Source organism: Cottoperca gobio, chromosome 15, assembly GCF_900634415.1.
Source record: "Cottoperca gobio chromosome 15, fCotGob3.1, whole genome shotgun sequence".
NCBI lineage: Eukaryota > Metazoa > Chordata > Actinopteri > Perciformes > Bovichtidae > Cottoperca > Cottoperca gobio.
In genome coordinates this window covers 1,298,497-1,310,268 of record NC_041369.1, presented here as the reverse complement: position 1 = coordinate 1,310,268, position 11,772 = coordinate 1,298,497, and the positions used below count along the sequence as shown (strand labels likewise).

The 11,772-nt window shown below is 44.8% G+C and overlaps 1 protein-coding gene across 4 annotated transcripts in view; it reads left to right on the top strand.

Moving 5' to 3' along the window:
• The first annotated feature begins 805 nt into the window (after positions 1-805).
• Positions 806-11,772, top strand: part of hspa12a (heat shock protein 12A) — a 55,358-nt gene continuing 44,391 nt past the window's right edge. For 3 of the 4 annotated variants that reach the window (XM_029449827.1, XM_029449826.1, XM_029449828.1), the window contains exon 1: positions 856-1,106. In XM_029449827.1, the coding sequence (XP_029305687.1) occupies positions 1,064-1,106 (43 nt within the window). In that variant the 5' untranslated portion in view covers positions 856-1,063. Of the gene's footprint in view, positions 1,107-11,772 lie in introns of all 4 variants that reach the window. The other variant, XM_029449825.1, reaches the window with a different exon arrangement.

Sequence of the window (11,772 nt, the reverse complement as noted above, 5' to 3'; positions counted from 1 at the left end):
TTCATCTGCTATACGTGTTTACACTAAAATCAAGTTTGATCGTGAGAGATTTTGCAAGATTCATACACTATAGGAATAAAACTCTTGAATGTATCATAAGATGTCGTTTGTGTGGGGTCTCTCACATTTTCAACATATGTTAAAATTTGAAAAATCTTTTATTGTGAGCCAGCCTTAAATTGTGTTAACTACCACCACCATTCAATGTGGGATCTACATAAGTTACTGATGAAAATAGACAAATAAAAACTTTAAATAGATGAATACTAGAAATGAATCAATCAAGTGTGATTAAAAATGTGCGCCAAAAATATCCCACTTGGACAATCCAAATGGGACTTAAATCCCTGGTTGATCACTGGAGGATTTGGCCCAATGGGTTCCAGCTGAATCTATATTTCACATTTCTCTTTACAAAAAATGTTTATTACTTTTGAATGACAGTGTTTCGCAATCCTATCCTGCATATGGCTTGTTATCACACTTGTTATGAGTAAACTAATTAAAGTGTATGAACTAAACCATGTGGTTGGGGCTTTAAAAAAAAGACCTTTTGGTCAAATCTCACCAAGAAGCACAAAAGCGGCCCATACATTCAGTCTGCATCGGTTTCCCAATACTAACGTCTATTAACAAAGTGTGTCTTTCAAATCTACATGAAATCTGGACTCACTCAGGTGTGGTTAGTGGAGGTCACAGCATCCCTACCGGCTGATTTGAGCAGAGCTGCTGAATTCCTGGCCAGGACAGCCGTGAATGTGGTGGGAGGGGCGGACAGAGCAACAGCAGTCTGGGGTCCAACATCCTCTCTGAGAAGGCACTGCCCCCCTACTTCAAAAACCTCCATACCACATATCTCCTCCATGTGCTTTTTAACGGCTTGTCCATTAAACAAGAAGCGGCAAGGTGAAGTAAAATTGAATGGGACATCGAATCAGCAGATTGGAGGCTGTTTTTGTTGAAGTTTCTTTCTTATTTGTCCCGGTATTTCCAGTAAACCAGGAAAATTGCTTGGTGTAGCTGTATCGGTGAGAAGGCTCGGGAGGAGGTGAAACTGCGGGATATGATGACTGAAAAAGAAACTGCGACAGAGAAGATAATAACAGGTAAATACGACTGTGTAAGCTTCAAACGGTCTTTTTTTGTAGTTTTAAGCAGTGGTCATCTCAGATAGCAATCATTGCGCGCGTGCAGTGTGCAGTTTGTGCTTCGGTGTGGTCGTCTGCGGGACGAACTGTGAAATTGTTGAGGTTAGTAAAAGCTGATGATACAACATATTGTTGAACTACATTGTTATGTGTACATGTGTCTTTCTGACATATCAACGGCCGTGCAGGGAGGCTGTATAAGCTATGAAGCAATGCCCTGGCTTTCCAAGGGCAGCCGCAGTGTAACGTTACAAGACCTCGCCTACTGGCCTGCACGGAGCAGCACTCCAGAAAAACATGGCGATATTACAAGTTTATTACTCCGGCTTGTTTCTTTTTCGATTGCAAGGCTGAGCTTTGTGTTTGAGGTTGTTATCAGCTGGCTGGTGAACAGATGCGGCTCAGTTTCGTCCTCCATAACGGTGCAGAGTTTGGTCACATGACCCGTCCCACCGGAGTTGTGACTCAATGCAGCAAAAGAGTCTGCACCATGTCCTCAGGTAACGCAGTGTTCATCACCCGCCCAGACTGGTGTGGTGCTGCTGTCTGGCCACAGTAACGTGAGGTGCTTTTCAAATCAACATCACAAACGGTTTTATAAGTCCAACATGTTTTTGTCTGCTGGATGGATAGATGGCAGATAAGTTTGGCTTTCTTCTTCTGCCATAGGTACATACATACAAACTTCTGTGGAATATCTCTAATTTTCGTGTTGCTCGCTTGTCTGAAAGCACAGCTAGTTATTCCTTATCATTATATAAGATCCGTTGCAAATACTTATGCCGTACAATTCGGTGGACAATTTGACTCAATACAACAAGGAGCATCTATGTTTATGTTATGTATGTTGTTTTTTTCAATAATTTAGTGATTTGTATGACATCATATGTTCGAGCTTTAAAAACATGATTTGAATTAGGAAAAAATAAATGGAGTTTGGTTGGTTTGAAGTTCTTTCCCCTCGAGATACTAGGACTAACCTTTCTGGGGGCTTGGCACTACTCCAGTGTTATGTAATGTAACTGATTGAGTGCCATAGAGACTGCACCCCGATGATGTCCTTCAGGGATGAGAGCTAAATACCAGACTTTTTGTAACTTGAACTCCTAAAGCTAAACAACGTTTGCTTGAGTTGTTGAAAGGTAAACTTCTAACTTGTGAGTTAATTAAGTCATACTGGAAAGATTGCAGACACCAGCACTGTATTCTGTTGTCAGCCACAAGCTGTTACCTGGATGTTACTATCACCTAGTTGTGAAGGCAGACTTTTATACATGGTGTAAATAAAGTGAGAGTGAGTGAGTGAGAGTGAGTGAGAGTGAGTGAGAGAATTAGCACCCTATAGTCAGTTACCAAGTCTAATCTATAGATTTGAGTTATATATATTTTTTTGTGTGGTTTGGTTCTGCCTCTGCAATGCTGTCTGTTCTTCAAGCATCTTTGTTTAGCATGCAAAATATATTTGTTTAAGCCTAAACGGAAGGCCAAGGTTTACAATAAACATACTTTACACCTTTTTAAGAGTTTAGACTCTTGATGCAATTTATTGGCATGAAGGCAGCATCATTCTGATGATCCTCACTGTGGCCCATCTCCCCTGCAGTGAAACCAAACTGCATTAACTTGCAGCAGGATGTTGCACAATCATGATAAATGACAACACTGACAGCCAGATGTCATAATATGGGGTGGGACGCTGAGCTTGACTGATCACATTAGGCTTAGCATCTCTAAGTCTCCGTGTCTAATATTATTTACTTGAGAAGTCAACAACTTGATTTGTGTGTGTCTTGTATTTTCACTAGACCGCCACCACAGCAATACAGACTCAAGATAAAGCAAGTATGCTTTTAGATAATGATTTTCTTTGTACACTTGTCCACTGAACAATATGTTTGTAGTCTGTAGGTGATAGAAGATCAACATTTCAGGTACTTTCAGGGATTGCTAGCAGTGATCAGATCAGTGCAACTAATACTTTAAAGGAATAGTTTGGCATTTAGTGAAATACTTTTATGTGCTGTCTTACCAAGGGTGCAGTTCCAAGAGTTGGTTCAAAGCACTGGACACTGTTTTGGGGCCCAGCAGGGCCCTGGATTCAGTGCCAATTAGTTTCCTGTCCAACATCCCCTTACTTCACCTGCACAGTAAACAGTGTGCGACTGGGTAAAAGCGACTGCTGAGTGGCTGCCCATAAAGTCCTGAGTCAGGTCACCTGTAAGCTTTAACTCTTCTATATCTCTTCCTTCATCGTGCTCATCCATCCAGTAAAAGAAAAGGCGCGGTCTTAAACTCAACATTTTGTGCACTGGTCTCTTGATATATGTGATTTCATCAAAGTAAATTGCAGGCCATACATTTCAATGTCATGTTAAATTGAGTAATTTTGTTTGTAATGCCAAGGCCAGTTGCTCAGTGCTTATTGCCATAGTAATATAACTTCCACACCTTCCTTTTTTATGTTCTGAAATGAAGCTGACAGAAGAGTAAGAGAAAATATAAGCACTTATGTGACTCATGCAAAGAGATATAACATAATATATGTTCATTTTATGATTATCCATGAGTGGGAGGTCAGTTAGATGTGACTCTGCTGAATCATCAATCGGCAGTGAAGGTGGAGTCAAATTGCAACATCTGCTTTTTAGACAACTGTCCTGAATGTCCAGTGACTAAGCATTAATTTTGCTTTAGGTAATAGCCATCCAACTCAGGGATAGCTCCGAATTTCATTAGTATTCAAATGTTGTCTCATTTCATCACTGGTTTCAGTAAGGTGTGGCTCTTAGCTGACTAAGGTCTTTAGTCACTAGTCCTTCTCAGATTATTGATAGAACTTTCTGCTCCCTCTGCAGTATATAGCAGTGCAGTGAGTCAGCGTGGTAAATTGACAACAATTGGAACACCGCTCAGCTAACCTAGACAATAAAGAGCCTTTCTACATGAAATATAGCCCAGGAAGGCTGGTTTGAGTAATAGATGCATGAGGTTTGAGACTTCAGAAGTTTAGCACTGCATAGACATTTATAATACTCTTGAGTGAGAATTTTACAGCTCTGTAAAGTTATCACCGTGACAATCGTTTTATTCTTTCTGTCAATGGTAGTGAGGCAAACATGGCTCAGGAGGTAGTTGGTTCGATCCCCAGCCCCTTCAGGCAGCATGTCGAAGTGTCCTTGAGCAAAATACTGAACCCCATATTGCTCCTGATGCCAACAGTGTGTGAATGTTTATCCCTACTGACGAGCTGATGTGCACCTTGCGTCTGACCTCTGAGTCTGTGTGAAGGGGTGAATGATGACATGTGTTGTAACGTGCTCTGAGTGATTGCAAAGATTGGAAAAGTGCTATATGTAATGCGCGGTTTGTGTAGTCTGATCAAATAGTTCGATACAGGACGTTCGTTTCGGTAATGGTCATCCTTTTGGTGCGACCTGTAGCAGCTGTTTATGTCTACTACTTGCACAAGCGGAATATAAATTCTGAAGCGAAACAAACAAAATCGAACTGCACGGGCGCAACCTTTACAACGCTCAGGCAGCCTACCACTGCAGAATCTCTACATACTTAGTTGGGTGTCTACATACAGACACGCTCCTCATGTGCAGTCGGTGCACATGTAGCACAGTCACAGTCTGTGACCTGAGCTCTGGGGTTCATGGGAACAGATAACAGTGATGCACTGATGTTGTAATCACTATGATCAGGAATCACTTATTGATCGTGTGCATGTGACGTCACGCTTATTTCCCAACCCGGAATTCAGCCATGTTGGATGATATACACAACCAAGATGGCGGCCGTTCACGTGTGAGTTGCTGCAACGCTTCGTAATTTTCTTTGTATTTAAACGTCTAATATTGAAAGAAAATGCCAATCGTGTGCGCAGTGTATAATTGTGGTCATAACGCTACTCGTGACCCAGAGAAACGGTTCTTTAGATTTCCTACAATCATCAAAAACAATTAATTACTGTCTATCGAACGCCGTAAGCTGTGGTTTAGCAACATAACTCGTGAGGATTTAACAGAAGAAAAAGCACAATTCACCCGTGTGTGTGGTGTCCACTTTATATCTGGTAAGAGTTCATGCTAAAGCTACGTTCACAAACCACGGCTTGAGCGGTGTATCTCGAGCTCTTTGAGAGTGATTTACACGGGCATGGACGAGCACCCTGTCATCTTTCACTGGTTTGGTAAGAAGACTACCAACCCAGCCAGAAACAAAGAAATTATAAGCATCTAAGCTCTTGTATGCCTTCATTTGTGCGTTGGTTGCCCACGACGTTTGTAGTACAAGGTAGTTCACAATATCAGGATATTCAATCGGCGGTAATGAATCTAAATCCTCAATATAATCCGACGGCTTTAGCGTGTACGGGTCAAGGCCGTTTGTATAACATCCAACATGGCGTCGCACGCATACGTTACAGTTTTGTCACGTGATTGCACACGAAGAATTGTGAGCATAACAAGTGATTCTGTATTTTAGTTGAGTCCGTTTTTTAATGACGTTTCACTTGTATTAATGTTGAAAATATCTCTTTTACTCTCTGCTGCTGCAATTTAAGTTCAGCTGCAACTAAAAGAGTTGAAGCTCTCAGTAAACCAAAAGGTACTTCATTTACACAACTATTCAGTAAGTGTCTTCTGCATGGTGTTGACATGTGTGTGTGAATTGTGTGGGGGAAGGGGAGGGTGTCAGACAGGGGATGGTTAGTGGGTTGGGTGATTTAAAACACTGGCTAAACTTCTTAATTTAGTTGCCAAGTCTTAAGTATTATAAGCAACTTTGTTTTCTATACTACAAAGGTAATAAAATAACACGCATGCTCCGCATGCAATAACACCATAACATCACCTTTGCTTTCATATAAAAGACGATGATGGCATGAGTGACCAGGAGGTTACAGGATGGGGGAGGTGCTGCCCACTGGCCATCAGATAGGAGCTGGTAAAGAGGGAGGAAGCACACTCATTTGGAAACAAAAACAATTTGGAGAATCTGTTCTGTGACACATTTCTAAATATTATCTCTGTAGAGATATTGTGGATAAGTCTCTGCCTCTGTGGATGCAATTAAACAATGTTTTACTACTTCACATTTTATCTGAAATGCACATCATAAGCATCAAGAGTTCAAAAGTGGCAAAAAATAAATCCAATATTTGAACAGATTTCTCCTGACGGCCATAGTTAGCCTGCAAAGAAGCAGAGTAGAGTGGAGCGGCACAGTCTGTGGAGATACAGACATACAGTAGTTATCTGTACAGTCACAACATATTGAAGATGCAAACCACTGTTGGATAACAGGTCAAATGTTTTGATTGTTCCCAAATATCTGCGTAGTGAAAGCTACGTGACCAAATCAACCTACAGAGTGCTGAGGTCATAAATCACAATTTACAGATGAGATCGATGTCTTGTGCTCTGCACTATACATTGTTAGTCATAGCTTGGTCTTGACTTTTTGCACCTGTACTGCAATGAACTTGGACTTGACCATGTTCAAACTAAATATTGGCATTTTCCATGATAAGGGACAATGTGTTATAAACATTACACTGAAAATTGGGCAAAAGCCAGGCTAGATCTGGACAGATCACCAGTCTATAACACCTATAGCCAATTTAGAATATCCAGTCCCTGTGACCTACATGTCTTTGTACTACGGGATGAAATCAATGCACAGGGTAAACATTTAGATTTGCATTCTTCAGCTTGTCTGCATCTTGCAGATTTTGTACTGTATTGGAAAAAAGCTAAATGCATCGCTAACTAATTACCCTCCAATGTGAAGCATACACATTCTCCCTGCATGTGGGAGTCTTAACTACAGCCCTGTCAGTACAAAACCTCTGTATAATCTATAGTTGGTATGTGTTAATATATCCCGTTGAGTTATTAGTGAATATGAAGCAGAATTAAATGCTTTAAAAAATTTGTATAAACTGCAAGTCAGCTTGGACAGATATGTATCCTTAATTAAAATGTGATGCTGCCCTGGCTAAGCCGTGAATTCTTACTCACTGTTAAATAATTCATAGGCTGTTTAAATATGCACACACCCCAAGAAAACCATGGCTGCAGAATCAGATCTGAAACATGAAGGTATGTGATACTATGAAAGAACACTGGACACATCAAATACTAAAACTCATTCCATATGTGTGTTGTTCAAGCTTACTACAGATAATGAAATACTGTCGGCACAATATCAATTTTTGTCGAGTTTGGGTTAAGAGAATTGTCTTCAGTAATCAGGGACTGTTTGAGCTATTGCTATTTCAATTATCATCAGTTTTTCCATTTCAGACAGGCAGGAAGGAAAGCCATTGTTCAGTTTAAAGCATTTCCTTAGAGTGTGACCAAAACGCTCTGCCCTCTCTAGGAACTCGCACTCTTTCTTTCCGACGGCTCTGCACCAATTGGGGAAACATATGTTTCACTAAAAGTAACACTTTGCCTGGCTACTTTGATGTAGAAATGTGAAGCAGGTAGTTTGTATGAGGAAATTAATGTTCCAAAAGTGAACAGGTGGGACTTTTGATTCCAAGCTAACAACCTCTAAACTAGCTAAAGAGAAGGAGCTCTGGTCTGAGGGATTTTTTTTCTTTTCATGTCATAAAATTCATGATCTTGCCGAGCTTTAGGGTTTTGGGTATTTTGAACTTCATTGTATTAGCAGATCTTCCCTTAACCATGTGTGCTCAGCTACCAACCAAGCTCCAGCTGCTCATGAATCCACTGTTCTCCGCCCGATGGGGGAACGTTCCTCGAACTGAATTTCAGCACAATAACCAACAATTTAATATTAAATCAAGACAAATACTTAGAAATTAAGAACAATGAAGAACTCTTGTTTGGACAAGCAAAGATGTACAGGCTAGCGTTTCAACATCAACATTGCAATGTACGTATGTGCAATAGTCACATTCCAGGACTTGCGATGTCGGCAAATGAACTCAAACACGTCATGCAACAACTTTTTTGCTGCATAATACAAAAGGAAAACTTCTCAACGGGCCTTTCAATGTGGCCCAGGGCCCATTTGCAAACACACTGCTAAAGGAATGTGGCCTTATGTGGCCCAGACCATCTCCGAATGTGGTCTGATCAATCAGATCTCAGGCGTCTTTGAGTTTTTAGAAAAGCGCTAAACAAATCTAATGTATTATTATTATTATTATTATTATTATTATTATTATTATTATTATTATTATTATTATTATTATTATTATCTATCCATCCATCCATTGTCTACCGCTTATCCGGGATTGGGTCGCGGGGGCAGCAGCTCCAGTAAGGAACCCCAATCTTCCCTTCTCCGGGCCACATCCTCCAGCTCCGACTGGGGGATCCTGAGGCGTTCCCAGGCCAGTGAGGAGATATAATCTCTCCACCGAGTCCTGGGTCTTCCCCGGGGTCTCCTCCCAGCTGGACGTGCCTGGAACACCTCCCTAGGGAGGCGCCCAGGTGGCATCCTTACTAGATGCCCGAACCACCTCAACTGGCTCCTTTCAACGTAAAGGAGCAGCGGCTCTACTCCGAGTCTCTCACGGATGGCTGAGCTTCTCACCCTATCTCTAAGGGAGACGCCAGCCACCCGTCTGAGAAAACCCATTTCGGCCGCTTGTACCCGTGATCTCGTTCTTTCGGTCATGACCATAGGTGAGGGTAGGAACGAAGATCGACCGGTATATTGAGAGCTTTGCCTTCTGGCTCAGCTCTCTTTTCGTCACAACGGTGCGGTAAAGTGACTGTAATACCGCCCCCGCTGCTCCAATCTCTCGCTCCATTGTCCCCTCACTCGCGAACAAGACCCCGAGGTACTTGAACTCCTTCACTTGGGGTAATGGCTCATTCCCTACCCGGAGTAGGCAATCCACTGGTTTCCTGCTGAGAGTCATGGCCTCAGATTTGGAGGTGCTAATCCTCATCCCAACCGCTGCACACTCGGCTGCAAACCGATCCAGTGATTGTTGAAGGTCACAGACCGATGATGCCATAAGGACCACATCATCTGCAAAGAGCAGCGATGAGATCCTCAGGTCACCGAACTGCAACCCCTCTCCTCCACGACTACGCCTCGATATCCTATCCATGAAAATCATGAACAGGATTGGTGATAAAGCGCAGCCCTGTCGGAGGCCAACATTCACGGGAAACGAGTCCGACTTACTGCCGAGTATCCGGACACAACTGTCGCTTTGGGCGTACAGGGATTGGATGGTCCTCAAAAGTGACCCCATACTCCCGCAGCACCTCCCACAGTATCACCCGGGGGACCCGGTCATACGCCTTCTCCAGATCCACAAAACACATGTAGACCGGATGGGCGTACTCCCAGGCCCCCTCCAGGATCCTTGCAAGAGTAAAGAGTTGGTCTGTTGTTCCACGACCAGGACGGAATCCGCATTGTTCCTCTTCAATCAGAGGTTCGGCTACCGGCCGAACCCTCCTTTCCAGTACCTTGGAGTAGACTTTACCAGGGAGGCTGAGAAGTGTGATACCCCTGTCATTGGCACACACTCTCTGGTCCCCCTTTTTAAATAGGGGAACCACCACCCCGGTCTGCCAACCCCTAGACACTGTCCCAGATTTCCATGCAATTTCTGGACGGATCAACCCCTGCGGCTTTGCCACTGTGGAGTTGTTTGACTACCTCAGTGACTTCCATCAGGGAAATTGACGATGATCCCCCATCAGCTTCCAGCTCTGCCTCAACCATAGAGGGCGTGTTAGTCGGATTCAGGAGTTCCTCAAAGTGCTCCTTCCAGCGGCCGATAACCTTCTCAGTTGAAGTCAGCAGGGTCCCACCCTTGCTGTACACAGCTTGGATGGTTCCTCGCTTCCCCCTCCTGAGGTGCCGGATGGTTTTCCAGAAGCACCTTGGTGCCGACCGAAAGTCCTTCTCCATAGCTTCTCCGAACTTCTCCCACACCCGCTGCTTTGCCTCTGACACGGCAGAAGCTGCCGCCCTTCTAGTCCTTCGATACCCTGCAACTGTTTCCGGAGTCCTCCCGGATAACATAACCCGGAAGGACTTCTTCAGTCGGACGGCTTCCCTGACCACCGGGGTCCACCGCGGTGTTCGAGGGTTACCGCCCCTTGAGGCACCTAAGACCTTGAGACCACAGCTCATCACCGCAGCTTCAGCAATAGAGGTTTTGAACATCGCCCACTCAGGTTCAATGCCCCCAACCTCCACAGGGATAGCTGAAAAGCTCCGCCGGAGGTGTGAGTTAAAGATCCCCAGGACAGGGGCTTCCACCAGACGTTCCCAGTTCACCCGCACTACCCGTTTGGGTTTACCAGGTCTGTCCAGAGTCTTCTCCCACCCCTTGATCCAACTCAACACCAGTTGGTGATCAGTCGACAGCTCCGCCTCTCTCTTCACCCGAGTGTCCAAAACACGCGGCCTCAGATCAGATGATACGATTACGAAATCGATCATTGACCTTTGGCCTAGGGTGCTCTGGTACCACGTGCACTTATGAGCATCCTTATGTTCGAACATGGTGTTTGTTATGGCCATTCCATGACTAGCACAGAAGTCCAACAACAAACGACCGTTCGGGTTTAGATCAGGGAGGCCCTTCCTCCCAATCACGCCTCTCCAGGTGTCTCCATCGTTTCCCACGTGTGCGTTGAAGTCTCCCAGCAAGACTACGGAGTCCCCTACTGGAGCCCCCTGCAGGGCTCCATTCAGGGTCTCCAAGAAGGCCGAATACTCAGAACTGCGGTTTGGGGCATAGGCACAAACAACAGTCAGAGTTTTCCCCCCCCATAACCCGAAGGCGTAGGGAGGCGACCCTCTCGTCCACCGGGATAAACTCCAACGTAGCGGCGCTCAGCCGGGGGCTAGTGAGTATCCCCACCCCGGCCCGACGCCTCACACCTTGGGCAACTCCGGAGAAGAATAGAGTCCAACCCCTATCCAGGAGTACGGTTCCAGAGCCAAGACTGTGCGTGGAGGTAAGCCCCACCAGATCCAACTGGTAGCGATCCACCTCCCGCACTAGTTCTGGCTCCTTCCCCCACAGAGAGGTGACGTTCCACGTCCCCAGAGCCAGCCTCTGCTGCCCGGGTCTGGTCCGTCGAGGTCCCTGACCATCACTGCCACCCATGTGACAGCGCACCCGACCCCAGCTGTTTTTCCCATGAGTGGTGGGCCCACAGGATGGATGGATGGATGGGAGGTACCACGTAGCTTCTTCGGGCTGTGCCCGACCGGGCTCCGTGGCAAACCCGGCCACCAGGCGCTCGCTGTCGGGCCCTCCCTCCAGACGGGGGCCCCGGGCTTCCTCCGGGCAGGGTCTCTCCTTTCCTTTCCCTTTCTTTCATGAAGTCGTTTTTGAACCATTCTTAGTCTGGCCCCTCACCTGAGACCAATTTGCCTTGGGAGACCCTACCAGGAGCACTAGGCTCCAGACTACACAGCTCTCAGGTTCATAGGGACACACAAACCTCTCCACCACGATAAGGTGATGGTTTCCAGAGAGGATTATTATATTATTATTATTATTATTATTATTATTATTATTATTATTATTGCGCCTTTAGTGCTTTCAAACCTCTACTTAGAGCTGTGTACTTGTGATCGGATCACAAAAGACGCATGT